General features: G+C 40.3%; 1 protein-coding gene across 2 annotated transcripts in view; it reads right to left on the bottom strand.

The window, feature by feature from the left end:
- EFHC2 (EF-hand domain containing 2) overlaps nt 1-27407 on the bottom strand; it is a 109983-nt gene that overhangs the window by 14903 nt on the left and 67673 nt on the right. For both annotated transcript variants that reach the window (XM_077294824.1, XM_077294823.1), the window contains exons 10-14: nt 26227-26423; nt 13061-13194; nt 5381-5578; nt 2930-3022; nt 1769-1868 (exon numbers count right to left, since the gene is read on the bottom strand). In XM_077294824.1, coding sequence (XP_077150939.1) covers nt 1769-1868; nt 2930-3022; nt 5381-5578; nt 13061-13194; nt 26227-26423 — 722 coding nt within the window. The remainder of the gene's footprint in view (nt 1-1768; nt 1869-2929; nt 3023-5380; nt 5579-13060; nt 13195-26226; nt 26424-27407) is intronic.

Raw genomic sequence — 27407 nt, forward strand, 5'->3', positions numbered from 1 at the left:
CTTCCGGCTGTTTGCTAGAATGGAAGCCTATGGGAGCCGGAAGGTGCCAGATCCAGAAAAAGGCGGATTTGGCGGCCTGATCCGGTTTTTTAAACTGAGCATGCTCCAAATTTTTTTTTTATCCAATAATCTAGATATGCTAGCCGGATCCGTCAAAAAAACGGATCCGTTGCATCAGTTTTTCACAATCTGCACCGGATCCAGTTTTTCCAACATTCGCCGGATTTAGCCTGACACTGATGTGTGAAAGTAGCCTAAATCTATGGAGCAGCTCACAGCACCATATTTTTTCTCAGGCGTATTTGACGTGCGTGTAAAATCACAGCATACTGTGTTTGTTCGCGTATATCATCTGAGACTCGCCAAAGCAAGCCCATGTGTGCGAGAAAAACTCGGACACCACACGGACCATTCGTCTAGCTTGCGACAAATACGCACACATTTTCCTTATTTCAGACCATTGAGCAATTTAATTCAATGAGGAAAATCAGTGAGAAATGTAAAGCCATACAGATGTCATACCGATAAATGGGTGGGAGAAAATCGCGTCATCACATTGCAAACGCATTACACACGGATGACAAAATGAAGAACATTTGTGAGACTCTCGGCAGGGAGACTCGGACCGATTATCCATATTTTTAGTGTGACGCCAGTTTAATACACCTTCCATTGTTCCATGGTCCAAGTCGTGAACAGGAATTAGTATTGGGCACTCGATGTGTGGTTAAGCAGTCATAGACACAGCAAACTGAAACGCATCTGATTCTATTTCTGGCTTTCTACCATATTCAGCTGTCAGTTTATCAACCATTATAGATGGGCGATTGTAAACAGTAACGTTCGGTGTCTGTACTGAACACCTAGTGTTCGGGCACGGACCTCGAACACAGACTTCTCCAGGAAGTCTGTGTTACTGGTCAGGTTCAGCACCCAGAACATTGGGGGTTTCCCACGCTGTCATATGCATGACAGCATGAGAAATACCGGTGGCTCTGATCGGTGGTAGGATTATTACCGCCGGTCAGAGCGCTGCAGATGACAGTGTGAGACAGCAGCTGTGACCGGCGGTAAAATGTTTACCTCCAGTAACATGCATTGGCTGATGAGAAAGTACTACTCCCAACAGCCTACGCCTGTTGTCGCTGATAACATTGAGAGCAGGCACCATTGATGGGAGTATTCATCAGAGCCCTTGTTTTCCAGACTGTTATGCAGATGACAGAGTGGAAAACAATGGATGTTCGAGCTCCCATTCATCTGAATGGGGTCCAGGTTCGAGCTCGGGTACCGTTCCAGACATCTGTTGGTTTGCCCATCACTATCAACAATTCTTGATACAGTAGTTCTTTTATGTGATAGAACCAGATGGGTCAGTTTTTACTTATCATGCAAAACAATTAGCCTTGCATGTCCCTGACACTGCCGCTGGGTCACCATCTATCCTTCATTGCACTTTTGGTTGATTCTAATCACAGCATATTGTTAACAGTAGGATCTACTAAATTGGAGGTGATCTAAACTAATCTTGTAGCCATCAAACCGTACCTACTTTTACCACTTCCGATTCAACAACTTCAGGAAGTGGCTGTTCACTTGCTGTTTAATATGTCACTGAAAAGATCTCAACTCTTAATAAATATTAATTTTAATGAGATAATCAATGTCATTGAATTTCACTGATTGGTGAACATTGCATAAGACAAAGAAAACATACATAGGACTACTATCAGCAGCATTAACCAAACATGTTGCTCATTCAGTTTACCTTAATTGGCATGCTCTGATGTACCAGATTTGGATTTTCTCTCCAGTTAAGGCCCGACGCCAGCTTCATATAATTAATTTGACCATCATTTTCTTGATGTCTGGAAGGAGTAAACAAGAGATATTACATGGTCGTGTAAGACTCAATGAAACAACTACAGCCGCGTGTAAGTAATTAAATGTTTGACTGTGGACATTGGCTCCTATCCAGCATTGAGACCAATGAATATTCACAGAGGCCGAGGTTACAGTTTCATAACTTTTTTTGCTATCTGATTTAGTACCAATCCCAAAAAATTTCCCAAACTAGAAACACATGTGAGCACAGAGCAGTTGTTGCTTACTACACATATTTAGTTACATTTGTTGACATGGTGAGTTTGTTACACTGTTGGAGTCTAGCGTGCCTTTGTACTGTTTTCTTTCTATCATCACTTCTTGTCTGTGTCCCATCGAGCCATGAATTGTAATATTTCATGCTTTTCTATAAAAAGAAGGCCATTTGGCTACCAAGATCTTTTCAACTAAAGCCTACAAAAGACGCTGGGTTGTTAATAAGAATTTTACGTTCACATGTTTAATAAGCAGATATTTCTATTATTATGCTTGTGGCCAATCTTTCAAATCATGGATATTAAATATCAATTTAAAAAATTAGCCTTTTATATATCGTAGTTCATAACAAGGTAAAATACCATGGAAAATGCAATTTTTTCATATAATTGCTTCTCACAGCAATAAAAATAAAACTATGGAGTTTCCAAAATGTTTGGCTGGTAATAACCTCAATCAAAAATAAAAAATATTGGGCCCGATTTGTGGATTTTTTGTCTAGTATTTGGTATTCACCTTTTAATTTGCACCTTTATGTTCGATATTATGGGCTGGATTTTCGTTTTCCAGAAGTTTTCGGCTGATTCAACAATGGTGACTTTTTAAAAAGTTGCAATATTTAACTCAGTCTCCCCAGAGTGATGTTATATATGTCGGTTATTTTTATTTTACATCACACATTTTTGTATTATTTCACGTATTTCATTATGTTATTTATACCCTGATGTATAGATTGAGAAATCATAATCTTACTATCTTCACTTCATCTTCAACATATGAAATATGTCTTGACATTAGCTATGCCCTGGGCCTAAATTTAATTACTTACTGTTCTAGAATAACTCGAAGAAGGTCGTCTGCCAGAGGTACTTTAAAGGCTTTCAAAATCGTTCTGGTTTCTTGGAGTGGGAGCAATGCTTTCCTGCAAAGCACAAACAGCTTTAGATAGATAGATAGATAGATAGATAGATAGATAGATAGATAGATAGATAGATAGATAGATAGATAGATAGATAGATAAAGTGCAGTCCTCCAAATCCACTGGTAAATGGATAATTATAATAATAATAACTAATAATATTATATAGGAGAAAAAAAAGAGGTTCAACTCCAAACAGATAAACATTTCAGCTCAATGAGTTCTTCTTGAGAAAGGCTCACACCTTGAGCTGAAACGTTGTGTGCCTTTAGCATGGAATACATTTTTTTAAGCTTTTCGCTATGTTTGGAATGTGACCTCTTTTTCTCCGATAGATAGATAGATAGATAGATAGATAGATAGATAGATAGATAAAACACAAACCACAAAAGCAGGCCGCACTCCATATTCTTAAGGTTGATATGCAGGTGTTTATTGAGCCCACATCTCCATGCAACGTTTCGGCTCTGACTGAGCCTTTCTCAAGCTTGAGAAAGGCTCAGTCAGAGCCGAAACGTTGCATGGAGATGTGGGCTCAATAAACACCTGCATATCAACCTTAAGAATATGGAGTGCTGCCTGCTTTTGTGGTTTGTGTGAAGTGGAAACAACCAAGGACGGGTTGTCTGGGCTCTGCACCCAAAGATAAGTAAAGAAGTAGTGCTGTTCCTTTTTTTCTAATATAGATAGATAGATAGATAGATAGATAGATAGATAGATAGATAAGATTAGATTTAGTGATGAGCTAACATGCTCGGCTAAGTTGTTATCCGAGCATGATCGTGTGCTAACCGAGTGTCTTCAGCGTGCTCGAAAATATGTTCGAGTCCACATGGCTGCATGTCTCCCGGCTGTTTGACAGTCGCAACAGATTCAGGGATTGCCTACTTGTTAGGCAGTCCCTGCATGTGTTCTGTCTGTTGAAGCTGCAAAACATGCAGGTGCGGGGATTCGAACAATGTTATTCGAGCGCGCCGAAGACACTCGGTTAGCACACGATTATGCTCGGATAACAACTTATCCAAGCACATTCACTTATCACTAACTAGATTAGGTTAGAGAAAAAGGAGGCAGCGCTCAAAAATAAAAAGTTTTAAAAAGTGTGCAAAATGAGTAGACTTTTTATTGGCCTATGTGGCGACATTTCGGTTCTATAACAGAACCTTTTTAAGCTTGAAAAACAACCCGGTAGCATTATCCCTCTTCCGCCAAACTTAACAGTAGGCATAGACTGCCAGATAGAGAAGCGTGATTCTGCTCTCCACAGATGTCTCCTCTGCTCCAGTCTCCAGTAGTGGTGGGCGAGTATAATCGTTGCTCGGGTGGTCTCCGAGTATTTGTGCATGCTCGGAGATTTAGCTTTTGTTCATGCGGCTGCTACATAGCCTGAATACATGTGGAAATTCCCTAACAATCAGGCAACCCACACGTACTCAGGCTGGCTAGCAGCCATAAATCATGCAGCTGCATCGACAAAAGCTAAATCTCTGAGCACTCACAAATACTCAGAGACCACCCGAGCATGCTCGGGAAAACCCAAGCAATGAGTACACTCGCTCATCACTAGACTCCAGTGATAGCTGCTTTATGCCACTCTATCAGGAACTTGGCATTGCACTTGGTGATGTCAGGCTTGCAAGTAGCTGCTTGTTAAAAGCTGATGTTAATACCAGAAGAGGTCACGAGCCCTGCAGTTGCGTCAGCTTTGGGTACTTTTATGCATTACGTGCCTCAGTACTTGGCGGTCCCGCTCAGTAACTGTACAGGATCTACACTTCATTGCTGATTTTTTGTAGTTTTGTAAACGCTTCTACTTTTCAATGATACAACTCACAATTGATCATGAAATGTTTAGGAGGGAAGGAATTTACTGCACCATGCTTGAATTCGGTGAACTGTTTAGAATGACCCATTCTTTCACTAATGTTTGTAAAGGCAGACATGACGGCTAGGGGCAGGATTTTATACACTTGTGTACATGAGACTGAAAGAAAAACCTGAATTAAATGATCAAGTGGTGTGTCCCAATAGTTTTGTCCATACAGTTTTAAAGGGGTTGTGCGGCCTAAAACAACAAGTCTCCAGTCACTCTGTGACTAATCTCCTCGAGAAATACACTTCTAGTCAGATTCTGGCTGAGAGTATGCATTTTGCATACTTGGGGTCATGTGACCAGTGTTCCTAGTGGTGACATAGGAGAATCCTCACAGCGTACGCACTGCACTCTGTGAGGATTCACAAGTCTACAGTCACACAGAGTGACATTAGACTTGTCATTTTAGACTGAACAACCTCTTTAACAGATAGGCAAATAAATTAGATTGGATGTCTAACATTCTTGAAGACTGGTTTTTATTTTACCTTTCACGATCATTGTACACAAAGGCATCATTTAGTTTACTGAAGTTTTCAAATGACTTTTTCTTTAGATGTTCCTGGGCTACAGCCATCAGAAGACCTATGTCAACTTCTAGGTTTTCTTGTGCACTGTAATGGCGTCCAATGGTCATTATTTCATGTTCTGTGAGTCTTCTATCACCGATTTCCACTAGGACATTCCTAGAAATAAAATCATGGTTAAATATTTATTAATATACAAAAAAATAATATGTAGGAAAATGTATCCTGTAATATCAGGTGCGGACATATCATTGATGCAACCTGTGCAGCCGCACATGGGCCCAAGAGGTAATGGGGCCCCCTTCTACCAGGTGGTATTGCACATTATGATGAATTATTGGACTGTAAAGGGCCCATATACTGTTCATGCACATGGGGCCTCTTCTGTCTGTGTCTGCCAGTGACCTCTATCATATATTAGAAAGTCACCTCTATTATAGTTAAAGGTAGGGTATATTGATGCCGCCTCTATGAGTAAGAAGAGACATCAGAGCTACAAAAAGGATTCCATGTCTGGCAGACTCAAATCATTCTTGTATAACAAATTATTTGGAAACACTGCCATCTAATACCACATTTTCCCTGAAGGAGCGATTGCAGGGGTAATGCCGGGCTAGCCACAGTTTCTCCCCTGTGAAATCAGTTGTTAGCGATCTGATTGCCAGGGGTTCCATATTCTGAACATGGCTATCGCTGATGACATGAGCCCGTTAATAACCTACAGATATCATTTATAACATGGACTACAACAATGCAACCAAAGGCATAAACTCTAACAGTAGAAACATCTGTCATTTTTGTCTTGCTCACACAATATATATTGTTCTTGAACACTTTACAAACATGTTTTGCCAATTGGCATGGAAGTGAAAAAACGTGTGAATGCACGGTGCCTCGAGTAATCACTAAACAGAACCTGTAGGCCATGTTTACCCATCACAAGCTGGAAATACTCATGTATGGTATAATGAATGACCCACTTGGGATGAAAGCAAACTTAGCTGATTAACAAGACATATTTTCTCCCAACAAAATAATTTATCTTTTAAGAAGAAGGTAAGTGAGGGAGGTCCGTGTGGTCGAAGATTAAGTAAACGTAACAATAAATCATTGGTTTCAGCAGAGGAAATCACACACAGGAACACACACATACACACTTCTCAACACTGGCTACAAGAAACTATTCTGAATAAAATCAGAATAAAGTTACCATGCTAAAATGGTAAAATATAAAAATTAAATTAAAAGGCCACCTAACATACTAAGAGTAAAGATTTGGTTCAATTTATCAGTCAGTGCTCATTTGTCCCCAACTCCTTGTGTAAGAGTTGGATGGTACGAGTCTTGCAGGAGATGGTTTCCCTCACCTTAAATTGCTAACGATCCAGTGCATTTATAATTAGGGTTGGCTTTACTAATACTAATACTAAAGCTCGGTCTAGACTTATGTGCAAATTGAGAACATGACTGGCTCCATGTGCAGCTCTATGTACTTGCCCTTATATCACACAGGTTCAAGAACTCTTTGCTATTGACATGCACTTGCTTGGTCCATAAAACGGACCAGATTGGTGTATGTTGTGATTTTTTTCATACGGACCAGCAGTCTTTATGAATATTTGCCAGCTCACAGGTTATTATTGTCCCAGTGTTCTGATGAGCATACAGACAGCACATTGACCGAACTCACAGGAATAGCTACACAGCTTTAGGCCTCCTTCACACATCCATATAAAACCGGTACTGGAAGAAACAGTACTGGTGTCAGGGGCGTTTTGGATCAGCGTGTCATCAGTGTGCCATCGGTGTTTTTCCGGGTATGGCAAAAGAAAACGAAATTACAAAGCTTCTCCTATAGTTTGCAATGTTACACACGTATAGCACATGGATGGCACATGGACAGCACATGGATCATGGATGCCATTCGTTTGCTGTACATTATTTACATGGACCCATAGACTTGTATTGGCCCGGTTCACCCACGCTGCCGTTAAAAAATGGACATGTTTTCGTTCGGTTTACACAGACGCAATATCTTGCTTACCAGTCCCAGCAGTTATGATAAAGGAGAACTCAAGGCTCATTCACCTACAATCCATTTTTATCAGAATTAGGTGGTAGAGACCTAAGACCACTTTATCTTACTCTTGGTTGCTAATGATTCAGTGCATGTAGAATTAGGAATAACTGCACAGATTATATGATCTGTATGTTATCAAACCAAATTAGGAATCTCATTCTGTAGGAAACAAAAACTAGTCCAGCTAGCCATGGTCCAGAAGAAACCAGTTCTTTTACACCCCTTCACTTATATCAGAGACAAACCACCAAAACTGTTTATAATTCTCCTTTTCTATTTTTAAAATGTATTATGGAAACATGGAGCTTTTGCGGGTTCACACTGACTAGAGAAGAATAAGGTGACCTGAATTAGGGCAATGGTTGCCTTTTTAACTACCGTATATGTCCATCTCTATTTTAAAGGGAACCTTCCGTGTCTGCCAGATGTGAGGTTAATCTGAAGTTTAATAGTGTTCTAAAGCTTACAGCCTGGCTGCCATGAGGAAATTAACTTTCCTCCTCAAGGCAGCCTCCAGCTTTCAGTCATAGAGGTGACACCGGCAAATGATTCACTCACTGCCATGAATACAGCTGGTAGAATGCCCTGTCACACTGGCTCTGATTGAATATGCTGCAGAGATGGCATTCAGTTAATGTGCCAGGGCATGCCCCGCCGACATGCCTCAATGACTGAAAGCTGGAGGCTGCCTGGAAAAATAAAGATCATTTCCTCCTGGTAGCCAGTCTTTCAGTGCAGCTGTAGGGCAGCTTTAAAAAGATATTAACCTGCAGATTAACCTCATATATGAAGACTTATTGTGTTTTGGGACATGACAGATTCCCTTTAAAGAAGCCCTATCTCACTTGTTTGTTTGTTTTTTATCGGGTATAAAAGCTGATGTCCTCCTAAATCTGGCATGTTTTGCTTTTGTTCTGTAGGGCAGCTTTAAAAAGATATTAACCTGCAGATTAACCTCATATATGCAGATTTATTGTGTTTTGGGACACGACAAATTCCCTTTAAAGAAGCCCTATCTCACTTGTTTGTTTTTTATCGGGTATAAAAGCTGATGTCCTCCTGAATCTGGCATGTTTTGCTTTTGTTCCCAAGTGTCTCGATTGCAGAGAAATAGCCACCTCTTCCTTGTATATAAATCTAGTCCTATCAGCTAAGGGGGCATGATCCACAACTTTTGTCTATGGGTGTTTTCTTGAAGACCAGTGATGAAGGGGTCATATCTAAAGAATGGAAAGGTTTCAGGAACAAAAAATGCCATATTCAGGAGAGCAACATTTACACCAGGTAAAAAATATTACAGGACCTCTTTAAAAGTTCATACTGTAAGTATTTCTACTTGTCATCAAAAGTGTTCTTCAACTGCTCAATTACCTAATTTAATCGGACCTGTAAGTGTACTTCTATAGCATGAGAGCAAGTAGCATACAAAAACACACATCCTACCCTATCGAATATTCTTTCTTTACAAAAGATGAAAGGACTGCATGCGCAAAATCGGACAGTACATGGAACACAATGTTCTAGTCCACCTTTTCACACTGACACTTGAGCAGTGCCAATGTGTGTCTCACAACGCCCTCAGGATGCCAGGGAAGGTCAGAAAAAGAAATCTGGTTACTTAAAAGAGGAAGCTGTCTTTGTATCTAAGCCAAGATGAATATAGAACCACTGTACAAGTACAATGCTCTGTTGAAGAAGAATGTGAGAGCTATTCCAAAGCGCTGCACTACCACCCAGAAGACGAGACGTGACCCAGCCAAATATTTGCTGCCCATACCATATTTAACACAGAAACTATTGTTGCATGACATCATATCCACAGCTGACAACGCATGTGGTATTTTTCCTCTATTTCTATTTCCCTTATTTGTTTTGTCAGCAAAGTCAAAAACATAGGAATAGTATATTACAAATATGACCAAATTTAACCGACATTCCAACTATTCTTCATTGACTTCCATATCTATGCATGCTGTATACACAAATATCTATCTATAGATATAGATATTACATTTGCAAATATATTACCGTGTATATATACACACACACATATATGTAAATACATGTAAAAATTTATTTATACAATGATATATAATATATATAATCATTAACACAATTAGAGGTGGATTACCAAGCTGCTGCTTCTACATGAATGCATTAATGATAATCTTTAAAACCATCTAGCTTGGCAGATGTTGCCATCTGTATCATGGCTCACAGTATAGCAGCAGCCATAACTAATCATGAAATCAGTTTTCAACCATTCAAATGAGGGCAGACATAACGTCAGAGATTGGCTGGACCACCAGCATCAATACAGACTTTTATGTAATCGTGCCAATTACATATTTATCTTTTGCAATGTTCCAATGCCTTTGATTAAAGCTTAAACATTAATAAATAGATCTTACACCTGAATATACTGATGCATTTGCTATGAAAATTCAAGTCAAAATAACAACCTGCTTCATACTAAGTACAAGCATGCTGTGTTACATAGCCGGCATATGCTTTATGCTTATGACTGCAGCAACAAAAGTGATTTCCAATGGTTACAATTATTTAACCATTAAATGCAGTTTTCAGTTACTGAACAGCAGCATTTAAATGACACCATTGCCGATGTGCTATCACATAGAGCCGATGGTTTACCATTGCAGCCGGAGTGCCCAAAATAATCAGACATTATGAAGTTGGTGCATTGATTCCTGACAAATTATAGAATCATTTTTCACATAACTTGATTTAAATATCCAGGAAACAATCTATCTTGATAAAGGAAGCAGAATAACATGCAATAGGAACTGGATAAAGAGTCCTAATGTGCCCCAGAAAAATTTAACAGAACATAGCCATACCAGTAAAAGACATGTTGTATGTTCCCAGTCTAGAAGGTGTAAAGTGAATGAAAGCTAAAGAACTCATTGTTAAATTTCATGTTGATGAGTGCAATCTGGGATGGAAAGCAGGTGATAATCTTTGCCAAAGTACATAAGCATTTATATTTTCTTAACACAGTTAAAGGAACAGGTGAGACCCTGCACAAATGGATGCCATGACTATAGCCACACATAGCATTGAGGACTGGGCAACAGACATCAAAAAACCATTAAGAAACAGCAAAATGGAACCTGACAGAAGGACAGTGTCATGACACTACTGAAAATAAGAACAGAAGAAAAATTTAACTTGTGAAAAATATGGCTAAAGTCATTGTGACCCCCAAATACTACAAGAAAACAGACACAATCTAATCCAGATACATAACTAAATGCTTTTGATAAGAAAAAATCAAAAGACACTTCTCAGCTTTCAGAAGGGGTGCAATTAAAAGGATTAAACCTGATGAGGAAGACAATACTGCAATGAAAAATAAAGCATTCCAACTATTGAAAGATCTCTCAAAGATGAAAGGAAAATCAAAAGGCATGGAAAGTCAGATGAAACTTCTGAAGGAACATATAAAACAGCTGACACAAAAATTGGCATATAAACAGCAAGAGACCAAGATATAGCGCCTTTAAAAAATATTCATACCCCATGAACTTTTCTACATATTTTCATGTTACACTCACAAACTTAAATGTTTTATATTGGAACTTTATGCAATATGCCCATCCTAAGTAGGAAGTATTTGTGAAGTGTAAGGGAAATGATTTACAGATTTCTAAAATAATATTTAAAAAATAGAAATCTGAAAATTGTGATATGCATTTGTATTCAATCCCCGAGTCAATTTAGGACCTGCTTTTGCTGCAATTACTGCTGCAAGTCTAGTCAGATAAAACCAAAGTAAGACGTTTTGAGCTAAATGCAAAACGCTATTTGTGGCGGAAACTAACACTGCACATCACCATGAGAACACCATCCCCACCTTCAAACATGGTGGTGGCAGCATGCTGTTTGGATGCTTTTCATCAGCAGGGACACGGAAGCTGGTCAGAGTTGATGGGAAGACGGATGGAGCTAAATACAAGGCAATCCTGGAGGAAAACCTGTTAGAGGATGCAAAAGACTTGAGACTGGGGTGTAGGTTCACCTTCCAACAGACAACAAACCCTAAACATACTGCCAGAGCTACAATGGAATGATTTAGATCAAAGCATATTCATGTGTTTAAATGGCATACTCAATGTCCAGATTTAAATCCCATTGAGAATCTGTAACAAGACTTTCTGTTCACAGACACCTCCATCCAATCTCACTGAGCTAGAGCTAGTTTGCAAACAAGAATGGGCAAAAATTTCTGTCTCTAGATGTGTAAAACTCATAGAGACATACCCCAAAAGACTTTCAGCAGTAATTGCAGCCAAAGGTGGCCATACAAAATATTGACTTGGGTGGGTTTGCAGAATACAAATGCATGTCACAATTGTCAGATTTATATTTTTAAAATAATTAGAAAACCATATATAATTTCCTTTACCCTTTACAAACACTTGCTACTTTGTGTTGGCATATCACATAAAATCCCAATAAAATACATTTAAGCTTGTGAGTGTAATGTTAAAAACATGTGGAAAAGTTCAGGTGGTATGAATACTTTTCAAGGCAGTATACCTGAAAAATAGATAACTTAGACAAGCCATGATGGATATTTCTGCAAAGTTATTGACTGCAGAGAGAGATATTTTGGGCTGATCAAGGGGCTGGATCTAATGAACTAACCCTTTACTACTGAGAAGGGTTGTTGGGCATACAAAGGAACTGCAGGCTTATGCTGAGGAGGGATTACCCTAAACAGAGAGCAGATTGTGCTACTATATTGTATGACTTGTCTGGTTTGTTTTTCCCTAGTTTTATCTGTAATTCTCCATATTGCGATGATGAACACAATGGCTGGCGTGTGTCCCAAGTTAAATGTTTAAAGGGAACCTGACAGTGGCTCCATGATTTCAGCCATATATGTTTACCTCTGAAAAACTGCAGTTTTGCAGAGAAAAACATAGTTTAATAGCCGAAGACATATTTCTCCCTTAGTGCATGTATGGGGAGAGACTTGTCACTCTGTCCTTACACTTATTATTGCATGTTTTGTGCATAGTAAATAGGATTTAATATGTATTCAATGAAAAATAAACACTAATAATTAAAAACATTATTAAAAAACAAATATTATATTATATGTTTTGCACAAACAGTAAGATGCAGTTTGTTGGTGGTGCAATAGTGTCAGTAGTTGGTCAAACATTTCCACGTGTTGACATCTTAGCTACATAGATGGAATGCCAAGGGCTACGTGTCCCGCAAAATACAAGAGTTATAGTTATGTACTTAGTGCAGCTGTGAATACACTCAAGAACACGCCGGTGGTGTATGGCGGTGGATTAATTCATCCCATGACTTCCTAAATCATGCTGATAGATCAGACCACTCAGCACTGTATTCTAAATAGAGAGATTGGGGAAACCAGAGAGGCAAGTGTAACCTCTGACACCTCTCTGGTCACCATGAAGTCATCACACACAGTAAAAGCATTTCTGTGATAGACTCCCTTAAACCATGATAAATATAGCCCACCCTAGGATCACACAGCCATATTTTACATTCACATTCTATACCTGAAGGTTTCATACATCATCTCATTCCTGTTTCTTGGATCATTAGCCAGAAAATGTTGTTTTATCTCTCTGGAGTTGGATTCGCTGATACTTCTTAGTTTACCCATGATTGAAGCAATATCCGCCATAGGGAACTAAAAAAAAAGAGGAATAGCTGAACAATGACAGAAAGAATGATTATAGATAGATGGACTGAGACACTGCGCTGCGCACCTACGACGTTCTCTGCCATTAGCCGCTGCTCCAGTCTTCTAGGTGACAATGATGGAGATGCTGAATAGGGAGTGCATATTGTTCTCATCTGTCTTATCAGAATGATCGTCACTCACCGGTCCCATTGCCCCATTTATCTTTTCTGTGTTCTATACCTAGTGGCAGTTATTGTATTGTTGGGATACCCCAGGTGCACATTTCTGGGTTGCTATTTTGTGCTCTGACCCAAGGGAATTGGAACTCCCACTCTAATTCTGACCTCGGACTGCCTGACCTTGTGTTGGCTTGATTGTGCTGCCTTTCTCTTAAATTTTGACCAGGCCTTGCCTGGCTGTTATAGTCTAGCTATTCTCTCATTCTGATCTCGGTTTGTATGGAGTCATTTTTAAGTTAGCTCCACCATTAGGCGACCACTCTGCAGATAAAACGTTGGAGTCTCTGCACCAAAGTCCAGATAACAGGATTATAGTTTAGGGGCACGCTCATTAAGTTCTGCAAACAGAGTGGAGATTGAAATGACTGCCTGTGGAAGCCTGTTTTAAAGGGGTTGTCCAATCGATAAGTCTGCAATCACTCTGTGTGACTGCAGTGAGCTGTGAGGATTTACCGATTTCTGACCAGGGCCCGGAGGGTATTTATGTGTTATATATACTCCCGCCAGTGGGCGAGATCTCGCTTCAAACACTTGTATTGACCAATGCGGCACCCATGGCATGGCCACTAGCTGGGGAGAAGCCAGGCTGGGACTGTGAAGTAACACCCAAGGAAATATTTCATCAAATTGGTATTGTGCCAGAAATGTCACTCCATCCCTGACGGGAGTAGGTTTATGTGCACACATCAAGTATTTAGTGCAAAAATTTCTCCATCTCTTGGCAGGAAAAACGCAGCGTAAAATAATTGCGTTTTTGAGTGAAATCTGTATCAAAAACACTGAAAGACATGAATTGACATGCTGCAGATTTAAATCTACAACAAATCTGCAAGCCAAAAATAAGCTACGTGTGCATGAGACTTCAGGATTCTCATTCACTTCACTGACATCAGGAAACCCTTCAGATTTTGTGACAAATCTGCACAGAAAAAAGGGACAAATCTGTGACAAATCTGCAACGTATGCAAAGGCAATTACATTTCTGACAAAGCACACAGTAGTACAGTAGTTAGAAGATGCATCAAATTCATTAAAGGGGTACTCCGGGGAGATAAAAAAAAATGCTGTACTGTCCCTGCCCTCATACTCTATAAAGATTAGATGCTCAGTGCACTTGTATGATTTTTATAACACTTGCAATTCTGTGTGACAGGAGCTGCTCCTCACTGCTCCCCCCCAACTAAGTGCAGCTCCCCCTTATAAGGAACAGCCATCCTGAGAATAGGGGGTGTGGCCACACTCCTGCTGTCTGCAGGGAAATAGCTATTATCAGGACACTGGCTTCCTGACTGATGTGGGGGTCGTGGCTGGGGCAGCTTCTAGTAACCCAGTGAATAAGACATTATCATGGGGCTGGTGTGACAGAAGAAGCATTTCATTGCTCACCCCTCCATCTGTGATGTGATAGATGTTACTGTGGAGGCGCCATTTTGGTAGAGAAAAAAATTTAGGCTCCATTAAGATGGCACTAACGGCACCTGCGCAGTAGCAACTATCAGAACACGATAGATGCTACTGCGCAGGTGCCGCCGGCACCATCTTGATGGAGCCTAATTTTTTTTTCTCTACCAAAATGCAGTAGCATCTATCGGAATGTGGAACCAGCAGTCTGTCCAGTTCAGCCCTTACAAGTTCTAAATCAAAGCGCGTGAAAAACACGCTTCTTGCCCAGGAAACTGGCTACTTCTGACAGACTGCTGCAGCAGGCAGTAATTTACACATTACACAAACTATAGAATTAAAAAGTGACCTGTACTTGAGAACTGAGAAGATTTTTATAAGCAGGTAAATTGCATAGTTGCTTGTTTTTACCATTTAACAAGGTAGGACAACTCTTTAAACAAGACATAACATATCTGTTGCGTGGTGCACACAGACCTCCCCTGGTGCTCACAATGTTCTAATAAGCCTTAGGTCTCCTATAACCGAGGGCTTTCGTTTTGCTGAGATTGTAGCATGTGGTGAGCAATCACGTCTAATTGAAGAAGGGACAAGCGCAGAACACATTGCCATAAACAGATTTACATTCATTCATTAACTGAACTCCCTGCAATGAATTTACAGTTTGCCAGTAAGTTTTTATGAGCTCATTTGTCTATGGATGAAGCCAGCATGACTGCACAATGACATTGGGCTAAGCCACGAAGAGACGACAGAGATGGCGCTACGTGTCCTATCATAACTTGTGCTAATGCTCCACCTGGTGGTTTATAGTCATCATTGTAAATTACACTGCAAGAAACGGATCCTCTTTTATTAAGGTTTATATCAATATTAAAAACTAAATTATTCATATAGCTTCCTTGTTATACGTATATTCATTCACATGCTCTCGTTGCTCAAGAAGGCATACGCTTAAATGTCAGGGGTTTTCCTGCCACAGTGCTGCTGAGTATGAGTGATTGCCACTCTGCATTATATACACACACACATTAAAAATGTCTAGCCAGAGACATCAGCCAATCACCCGGACAGATGCCCTTAGAGAAGGAGATGTCTTGAAGAGCCTATCGCTTTAACATATGCCATAAAAGTTTTGGAACCTTCTTTATAATGCACAGGTAAGGCTCTGTGCTCATTATGTCTGCCCAGTCATACGGTAAGAGCCTTTCTCTTTTTATACCTCTGGAGGAAGACTCCAATATTTTCACTGTATCATAATTAAACCAAATTTATATATATATTGCTTTTTTCCTGGATGCTTCTGTCTTCTATGCAGTTCCATATATAAAAAAGTGTCATGCTGAGTCACTTCAGAAACGTGAGGACACTCATTTGGCATACATCAAGTTTAACAGGGCCTTATAGATATGTTAAGAGTAAGTATTAGGTTAATCTGCAGGTCAGTAGCGTTCTGAAGCCGTGCGGCCATCGCTCGGCAAGTGCAGCGATGCTAAGCTGGCCGTCAGTCAGGGCAGTGACGTGGTTACAGCCACCGCTCACTATGATGTACTGATGATGCTGTTCACCAACTTAGATGCCACTGTCCATGTCTGTCGTTTAAGTGATTTGCTCCTGGAAGGATCCATTAACCCGTTCACAATATCCGCCATACATGTACAGCACAAGTCGGAAGCGGGTCTATGGAGTGGGCTCACATGGTGAGTTTGCCCCACACCCAGCAGGTGATGGCTGTGTGGTACCGCTGGGTTCTGCCTCTAACAATCGCAGGTGGTGATTTGATCTATTAAATGCCGCTGTCAAACTCCGACAGCAGCATTTAATAAGTGCTGGCATGGGGGTGCTTCATTCCATGTGCCCATAGGCAAGCCCTCGACGCGATTGCGGGTCACCGATAGGATGCAATGATATCAGGGGGTACGTTGAAGACCTCCGTGCTTGTCACTACAGAGCTCACTCAAAACCCAACCTGTGGACGGGATTCAAAGCAGACCTTACTATATATAGCAATACAGTGGCATTGCTGTATGTAGCACAAAACAATAGTAGACAATCGCATCTGTAAGTCCCCTAAGGAAACTAATAGTGAAAAGTAAAAAAAAAAAGATTAAAAAAATAAGAAAAAAATGTAAACATAAAAGTTCAAATCACAACCTCTTTCCTCCCGGTAAAAATAAAGATAAAAATACACATATGTGGAATTGCCGCACTCAGAAAAGTCTGCTTTCAGAAAACATAAAAATAATTAACCCAATCGAAAAACACCATAAACAAGAAAAATTCAAGGATGCCAAAATTATGTTCTTTTGGTCGCTGCAAGACAACAAAAATGCTGTAATATCCATCCCAAAATGATATCAATAAAAAAGTCATCTTGACATGCAATAAATAAGCCATCACACAGCTCCATTGATCGAAAAACGAAAATGTTACGGGTCACAGAAAATGACGACACAGCACAAAAAAAAATTTTCTTCAAACTTCTGATTTTTTTTCTCACCACTAAATAAAAAAAAAACTGGACATGTTTGGTATCACCATAATTGCTGATGAGGAGAATCATATTTCATGGTAATTTTTACCACAAAATGTACACAGTAAAAACAATTCCCAAAAAACAATGTCAGAATTGTGGGGGAGTTTTCACAGCTTCACCCCACTTGGAATTTTTTCCCCGATTTCCATTATACCATGTGGTAAAATGAATAGTGTCATTCAAAAGTACAACTCCAAAAAAATACGGTAATCCCTCATACGTTTATGTAAGCAGAAAAACAAAGTTATGGCTCAGGGAAGAAGGGGAGGAAAAAACAAAAAAGCAAAAACAGATTAAGGTCCAGTTTGCAATCACAGAGTGCCAATGGCTTTCAACCATCTTTGTACTCCTACGAGTAGATTATCATTTTTTATTACCCACCACAATGTAATCAAAATTTTAAACTTACAATAAATTAAAAATTAAACACAAAATAAAAGTTTAAATCCCCCTCCCCCCTATTTCCCATTCCAAAAAAAGAAGCATATTTTATATTGCTGCATCGATAACAGTCCACTTTATCACCACACCTATCCAAGTTTGGCATCTCCACAAACATATTGACCGGGTCATTTTACCACATATTAAACCCAAAACATGGAATGTGAAAATGAACCAAAAAAAAAACAATAGCGGAATTGCAGTTTCTTCACAGTTTCACTCCAATTAGAATTTTTTTCCCATTTTTACATTATCAAGTTAATGGTGTCACTGTAAATTTCAACTTATCCTGCATAAAAATATGCCGTCTCCTATGGCTATGTCTAAAAAGTTATGACTCTTAGAAGAAGAGGAGAAAAAACAATTACATGAAATGGTAATTAACTCCAGATCTAAAGGGTTACAGTAAATTTTTAGAAATGCAAAAAACCTTCACATTTTTTAATATTTCCTGTTAGCAAAATGAGCATATGGAATTGATAAGAAAAATCCTCCAAATAAACAGCTCTTAAGCTTCCCCAATTTAATTCCTTCTCAGGTGACTAGTACGATAAAGACCGAATGGGCACGTATGTAAAACATCTGAAGACTTAACCTTCCAAAAATATAAGATATGCAAAAATATAACAACAACTGTAAAATAAGAAATTGCCTACATGTCAAAATACCAAACAGAAACACCAATGCCAAATGTGTATATCTCAGGGACGAAATGAGCTGTTTCTGGCCATAAAAATGCATTAATAAACCATGGAATGTCACTGCCCGGTGTTGTTTTTATAGATTGCGAATATTTTAAGATAAAGCATCTAAACTTCTCTGATCTTGTTCACATCCCAGCCAAGCTCAACTTCTAAATGATGGTTCAGATTTTTGAGGGGTTATTTTTAACTGTCACATTTGAGCCAATGTCAATGCCTTGGGTAAGAGTTGATGTGGAATGCCTGGGTTATGAGGTGTATTGGGCTCTCATGTTACCCTGTGTCCGCTATGTGATATCCTAAAATTGTTTCTCAAATATAGGTTTACAGTTCCTAAAATTGTTTCCATTCAGAATTCATTTTCTTCTTTATGAAAATATTTTTTTCATCCTTAAACCCAATTAAATAACATGACCGCTTGATATACAGGCATATTTTACTTGTACATAAAACCCTATTGTTATACATTATGCTGATTGTGACATTAATCTATTGCTTTAGGAGGGCAAGACTTGTCTGTGTGCTTTGTGACTTGTGGATTGTGATTGTGGCCATCCCATAGAGAGGTGAGTCACTAGTGAGGGACAATCCATGAGGCACATCCCTGAGAACTTAGTTTTTGGTCAAAAAATGTCAACTAAGAACCTCACATTTTTTGACGTGTAGTAATAATATTGGGCCACATACCCTTATCCAAACATCTTTCTCAGACTTGTTTTAATTCGAGCTAAGCTGGAGCCTCTCTCTTTCCAGTTCATATGAGGCCTGGCTAGGCAGATAAGAGAGATAAGTCACTAGAGATAGGGACCATCAATGATGTGCACCTTGTCAATGGTAGATGAGCTTAATCACTTTTTGATAAAAAAAAAATGTTAGAACTAAGTAAAATATTTTTTGTTGTGTAGTAATAGCCTAATTTATTTATTCAATATTCATAGTGTGCTAATGCATGCTGTTTAAATATATGCAGGTATATTTTACATCATATTCTAAATTTTTCTGTGACGCTAGTCACAACCTACAAACAGGTCATGAGTCAGCGAAGTCAGAAGTTCCGGGGTTCATACCAAAAGGGCACGTATTTAAAAAAAGGGAAAATACGAAGTCATAAGTCAGGTTACAATCCAGGTCAGAATACCAGAGAAACAGTGGATAAGCCAACTGGCAATAACAAATGGATAGTCAGAACAAGGTCCAAAGGTCAGCAGCAGAAGATCAGAAGCAAAGGGGCAATAACAAAGGGTTAGTCAGAACAGGGTCCAAAGGTCAGCAGCAGAAGATCAGAACTTACAGCACAGTGATCAGGCAAACACAAACCAGAGAGCACAAGCTTTTGACTGGCAGTGATCTGGGTTAGACAGCTCACCTAAATAGCAGGGCAATTACTAAGAACAGGGAACACCTGTGGAAATCTCTACATGTCCCAGTCTCAGATAGGTCAACTGAGCTGTTAATCAAAACACTGACAGCTCAGCACACCCCAGCACAGGATAGGATGACAGAACAGTCCACTGACAGCTCAGCACACCCCAGCACAGGATAGGATGACAGCGCAGTCCATCAGTGAGTCCCAGACACTCTGAGCAGAGGAATTGTGACATTTTCCTTACTATGTGTGTTTAAGTAGGAGTGTCTAAAGTACTCACTGATAAACATTCTGGAAGTCAACAAACAGAGCAATAATTTGTTAAAGGATGTTACCCACCCGTCCCAGGTATCCTGGGCTCTGCTCACTTCTACTGGGTCTGCTGCCCTCTGTTGTGCTCCACGTCGGGTTTTTCTAGTTGCCCCAAGTAGATCAGTTACATCATATCCCTAGACCTTTTTAAGGCCCACTGACACACTTCTGTGACTTGAGATTAAGACTCCTAGTCCTATGTTTGGTGTGCCCATGTGGTCACTTGGACCCAAAATTAAGAGGATCCACCTCACCTGGTGAGCCTAAACACAGGAATATTGATTACATTAGGAGGCTTAAAGAGAATATGTCAGAATGATTCACCCCTTTCCTCCTCACTAAATTGAAATTGCTGCTCTCTGAAAGATAATGTAATCAACATCTTTACTGATACAATCTGTTGCTTTCTGATAGAACAAAATCACTGTTTTAATTCATATACAAATGAGGCATACAGTGGGGAAAAAAATAAGATTTCTGGCTCTCACAGACCTGTAACTTCTTCTTTAAGAGTCTCCTCTGTCCACCACTCATTATCTGTAGTAATGGCACCTGTTTGAACTTGTTATCAGTATAAAAGACATCTGTCCACAACCTCAAACAGTCACACTCCAAACTCCACTATGGTGAAGACCAAATAGCTGTCCAAGGACACCAAAAACAAAATTGTAGCCCTGCATTAGGCTGGCAAGACTGAATCTTCAATAGGCAAGCAGCTTGGTGTGATGAAATCAACTGTGGGGGCAATAATACGAAAATGGAAGACATACAAGACCACTGATAATCTCCCTCAATCTGGGGCTCCATGCAAGATCTCACCCTGTGGGGTCAAAATGATCGCAAGAATGGTGAGCAAAAATCCCAGAACCACACAGGGGGACCTAGGGAATGACTTGCATAGAGCTGGGACCACCGTAAGAAAGGCTACCATCAGTAATACACTACACCACAAGGGACTCAGATCCTGCAGCACCAGACATGTCCCCCTGCTTAAGCCAGTACATGTCTGGGCCTATCTGACATTTGCTAAAGAACATTTGGATTATCCTGAAGAGTATTGGGAGAATGTCATATGGTCTGATGAAACCAAAGTAGAACTGTTTGGTAGAAACAAAACGCATCATGTTTGGAGGAGACAGAATGCTTAGTTACATCCAAAGAACACCATACCTACTGTGAAGTATGGGGGTGGCAACATCATGCTTTGGGGCTGTTTCTCTGCAAAAGGACCAGGACAACTGATCCGTGTACATGAAAGAATGAATGGGGCCATGTATTGTGAGATTTTGAGTGCAAACCTCCTTCCATTAGCAAGGGCATTGAAGATGAAACATGGATGGGTCTTTCAGCATGATAATGATCCCAAACACACCACCAGGGCAATGAAGGAGTGGCTTCGTCGGAAGCATATGAAGGTCCTGGATTGGCCTAGCCAGTCTCCAGATCTCAACCCAATAGAAAACCTTTGGAGGGAGCTGAAAGTCCATGTTGCCCAGCAACAGGTCCAAAACATCACTGCTCTAGATGAGATCTGCATGGAGGAATGGGCCAACATACTACCAACAGTGTGTGCCAACCTTGTGAAGACTTACAGAAAAAGTTTGACCTCTGTCATTTCCAACAAAGGATATATAACAAAATATCCTGTAAAAATCCTATAGCATCCTTGACTTTTCATTTACTTTTGACATATCCCCAAAATCCTTTTTTATTGCTTTTGACGTCTCTTGCAAGCCTTAATTAATTGTCAGCTTTAGATAATCTGATTCGTGCCCTGCAGGTTCTGCAGACAGCATTATATTCTTCTTTAGATATGTCTCCCTCTTTCCATTTGATAAACATTTCTTTCTTCCTTTTTAGCATGTGTTTAAGTTCTGTGTTGTGTTCATCCATCCTGGTTTCCTTAAATGCTTCGTATTCTTCCCACTTTTTGGAATTGTTAATGATTGTGCTTTGAGAATCTCATTTTTCAAGATTTCCCATCCTTCCTGGACATTTTTGTTATTTATGCCCATTTATTATAGATTCTTCAAAAAGAACTCTCAAAGCAGTTTTACTCCATAATGGCATTTTTTATGCTTCCATCCCTGTAGGTCATTCCGTACACTTGAAGGAAACCTATGAGAACTTGGAAATGGTTCTTCGTAAACCTAAATACAAAGACCATGGTTGGCAAGTGTGTTTGGTTTTGAAGAACTTGTGCATGCTGCTCAGGCAAAAAGCTGGGTATACCAAATACCCTTGTTTCCTGTGTCCGAGGGACAGCCGAGACCAACAAAATCACTGGACCAAGAAGAGTTGGCAGCCGAGGGTACTCAAAGTAGGTAAAAAAATGTCCTCCGAGAAACTTTGGTACTGCCCTATAAAGTTCTTCTACCACCTCTCCACATAAAATTGGGCTTGATGAAGCAATTCAGAAAATCACTTTCAAGAGATGGGGAATGTTTCAAATACTTGGTCACCAAGTTTCCAAGCCTCGGAGACAAAATTGAAGGAAGATGTGTTCATTGGACCAGACATTGGAAGGTTTATAGCTGATAAAGAGTTTGTCAATACCATGCTGGATCCTCAAAAAGAAGGGTGGATTGCATTTAAAGAGATCGTAGATAAATTTTTAGGCAATAAAAAAGATACTGACTACAAAATGATCGTCGGAAGAATGCTGAAAGCATTTCAAGCTTTAGGTTGCCTGATGAGTTTGAAAGTGCATTTCCTCCATTCCAACCTTGACTACTTTCCTGAAAATTTGGGAGCTGTGAATGAAGAGCAAGGTGAATGATTCCACCAGGACATTAAAGTGATAGAAAGTAGATACCAGGGAAAATGGAGCATTACAATCAAGGCAGATTACTGTTGGATGCTTCAGAGAGACATTCCAGATGCTACTCACAAGCGTAAATGTACCAAGAGGAGCCTCACAGAGAAGTGTTAGTGAGCTCATTTCAGTTCAAAAATTATTTTCCTGAAAAATTTGTAATAAAAAATTACGGTAATTTTATAAGTCTATTTTCACTTATTTTGTGGTATTGCCTTATTTAACATAGTTACCTAAATTGTGAGGAAACGTGATGTCCTATGACAAAACTGAGGTCATTTTCAGATTCAGCTCACCAAAAAACCTTAAGATTATGTGGAATAACGAAAACAGCTCTTGAAATTTTCTTTTTGGAGACCTGTGTTATCTTTCAGACCATATAAAGAGTTTGAGGGGTGGGATTGTTCCAACACATTCCCTTCAAGCCATCTGTGCTCTTTGACTCCTTTAAAGGAATACCAGCACTATAAAAGGGGGCACTAAACACTCCTCTCTATTAGCCATAATGAAGTTCAACTGTACTGCAAACAATGCCACCCACTCTGGTGGAGCTGTTTATTTTAATGGGCACCGTGGAATACAACTGTTATGCTGTAAGAATCAGGCTGCACTCAGATGTCATCCGAGTGCAGTCCAAATGTGAGTGTGACGATTCAAAGAGGGAAAATGGAAAGTGGACCCTCTAGACCGCGACGACGAACCCCTCACGGACGAGCTGACCAGATAGACCGCCCCCTATACAGGGAGAGTTAGGGGCAGGCCCATGAGGGACTATCGCCATGGAAGCTGGAGGATCAGGACGGGAGAAGACCAAGAAGAGGCGGAGGTAGTAGGACCACAGGATAGGTGAGTACTGCAGAGACACAGGACTGGTGGGTAAACTGCAGCAGTGCAGGGACTGGCGGAGGAACTGAGGGAACACAGAGGCTAGCAGGATACAGGAAAGACAGGATAAACCCAAAGTCAGAGGGAAAACGAACTTCACAGAGACTAAGAGCGGCCAGGAACACCTGAAGGAAAAATGATAACCAGGCACAGATGGACGGCAGGAAGCAGTTTAAATTCCAAAAGGCAGGGTAGCACTTCCGGGTAACAGACCTCCAGAACCATAGAGAGGACAATAAGGAGGACCGACTTCCGGGTACTAGTCCTCCAGGACCATAGAGGAGACGCCGACAGAAGATCAGAAGTGCACACGCGCAGCACTGAACCTGGTATGCGCGCGCGCACGAGAAGCAGAGGCCGGGAGCAAGCGCGGAGGTGGCAGCAGCGGTATGATAACAATATTTCCCTTGTATTATCTGGCCATGGATGGCAACCCATAAATGTATGGAGAGATAACAGCTTATCATTTGGGTTATTAGGTGCTAGTCCTGCATGGATCATAGCTTACCTGCACGGATAATAGCTTACCTGCACGGATCAGAGCTTACTTGAAGAGGACCAGCCCACTGCCTTGATATGCCTGTTTTAGCCATACCTCATGAAATAACAATCCTAAAGCATATTTCCACTGATCTCAGAAATTGTGCTGTTTTTCTGTGTTTCTTCCAGGAACTTTAAGAATAAATTGACAATTGGGAGTACTCTGCACTCTCTGACAATGTCATCACTGATTGGGCAGTATCTGAGTATGCTGGGACACACTCCTAAATAGAAAAACTCAATTTATAAACTTCAGGGAGGAATAACAGGAACAGGACAATGGAATACAGAGATTTAAGAATATGTGCTTTGGGATTGTTATATCATAAAGGATACAAGTGTTTACTGAAAGAGACATGTCGTTCGTTCTTTCCTCCCCTTCTTCCAAAAGCCATTATTTTTTTGTATTTCTGTCCACATAGCCATATTAGAACTTGTTTTATGTGGCACAAGTCGTACTTTTGATTGACCCCATTCATTTTGTGATGCACTGGAAAGCGGGAAAATATTCCAAGCACGTTGAAATTGCAAAAAAAAAGTGCAATTTCACAATTGGTTTTTTTTTATTTACCATATTCTCTATACAGTAAAACTGACCCCATATGATTCTCCAGGTCAATATGGGTAATTTTTTAATTATTTTACTTTTAATGGGGAACGAGGGGAGTGACTTAAACTTCTACTTTTTTTCATATTTTTAACATTTTTTTTTCACTTTTTATTGTTTTTAATAGTCCCTATAAGGGACTTGAAGCTGTAATCATTCTGCATCAGCACTGCTACATATAGCTAATATCATGATCTTCTATGAAGGCCAGCTACAGGCTGGCTTTCACCGACAAATCACCATGACAGGCATGGGGGTCTTCAGCAGGTTAAATCAGCCATCATCTGCCAGGAAAAAAGCGGGCTCAGCGTGGAAGTCTGCATCAGAGGCAGGGACAAAACATATGACGAATATGACCGTCATATGTCTTGAAAGGTTTCATGGCAATCTATCCGTAACAATCGGCTGCTATATGGTTGATCCAGGGCCGGACTGGCCATCTGGCAATTCTGGCAAATGCCAGAGGGGCCTGTCTGGTCGTGGGCTGCCTTGTCTGCTACGTTGTTAAAGGGAACCTGTCACCTGAATTTGGCGGGACCAGTTTTGGGTCATATGGGCGGGGTTTTCGGGTGTTTGATTCACCCTTTCCTTACCCGCTGGCTGCATGCTGGCCGCAATATTGGATTGAAGTTCATTCTCTGTCCTCCGGAGTACACGCCAGCGCAAGGCAATATTGCATCAGTGTTCTCAAGATCCCCATACTGTTAACAGTTGTGACTGATTACAAAGTCGCTGACTGTCACTTACTCCAGCAGGCCACAGGTATCATTAGAAATATTGGTCTTGTAGTAAATCTTGCTTTCCTCCATCCAGGGTAATATAAGTAATATATCCCCATCTGGTGCTTGGAGATGGGGACAACATGTGCCTGTGTGATTTCAAATGCCAGGGCTGAATTTCAGCCCCAGTCCATACTTGGGTTGATCCCTATGGGATCCGATTTTTCTTTGCTCGCAAATAGACTTGAATAGCAGAAGACTTGTTCATGCATACAGACGTCCAGTCAGTGTAAAAAAAAAAATAAAAAAGGAATTTGAACAGCACAATCTAATAACATTGACAATAGTGCTGACTATATCAGGTAATTTTTTTCTGTGGAGAGCACTCAGACCGTAAATACAGAAATGTGAACATAGTCTAACACTCCCATTTACACAGCAAATGAAATTTTAGAAAATCTAAATGTTATAATCACCTCCTGAGCATTCTTTTCCATGTAGCAGAAGACATACTCATCTGCATCCACCAAGATAAACATGTGTCCATTGAAGTTAACTCGGGCACCAACAAAGAGGTCTTCTGCTTTGAAATATTCAGACATCTCAGACTTAAATAACTCCTGTCCAGGTTTCTTAACTCGACATCTTTCCAAAAACTTGCCACCCGTGATTCCTAAAAACACAATCACACACAAATAAGAAATAGGGGTACAAATCCCACTCTGCTATGACCTGTCCAGCAACAAACAGAGGAATACATTTTTCTTTAACCGCTTAACACCAAAGCCTGTTTTCACCTTACTGACAAGGCCAAATTTTTTTATGCTGAACAGTATCACTTTATTTTGTAATAACTGTGTAATGGTTCCACGGATATCAGTGATTTCAAGACATATTGTGCTTCATGTTAGTGGTAAATTTAGATCTAAGTAATTTCTATATCCCACATTTGCAATTGACCGTAGCATTGAGAGGGTTAAACAGACAGGGACGGTGCTTGTGTAAGATGCCCAAACGCGCTAGTCGTGGGCAAGTTGCAGCTCCTGCACACTCTGGCACCCTACAAGAAAATCATGTCCCAGTCCCGGTGCATGGCTATGTGTGGGGTACATCATACTTAGGCCTTCACTGGCCCCAGGCTTCTATCTTCCAGAACCGCAGCACACAATCCAGGGGACAGCAAATGTTTACTGTATGTAACAGTCAAATGTTTGCTGTGCAGTTTATGGTCATTACAATGAACCATGTGGGATAGGTCACAACAGGTTAAAGTCTTTCCCTCGGGTACCGGACATAACTTCAGCCCTAGCACTCGGTCTGGGTAGAGCATCCCTTTTCCTACTAAGTCCACTAGCATTGGGGATTCTACCAAAGGCAGTGCACCCGGATTACGTTACATCCTTTTTCATGGAGCCTGAGTCTGTCTTTCCATGCAGCGTCGCAGGCTTGACGATTCCAAAGGCCCTGACATCCATCATGAGGTTTCAGGACAGAGAAGGGTCCACATGGAATGGTTATATGGCAATTCATTGCCCCGAGTAATAGGATCATGTTGTCCCTAGCAGCCCACTGCATCTGACTTCTGCAGTCACTTCATCACACCCTCCAACTGAACTCAACTTCCTGTTCTTGACATTAACCCTCAATTCTGCTCCCC

Source organism: Ranitomeya variabilis, chromosome 3 (assembly GCF_051348905.1).
Source record: "Ranitomeya variabilis isolate aRanVar5 chromosome 3, aRanVar5.hap1, whole genome shotgun sequence".
Lineage (NCBI taxonomy): Eukaryota > Metazoa > Chordata > Amphibia > Anura > Dendrobatidae > Ranitomeya > Ranitomeya variabilis.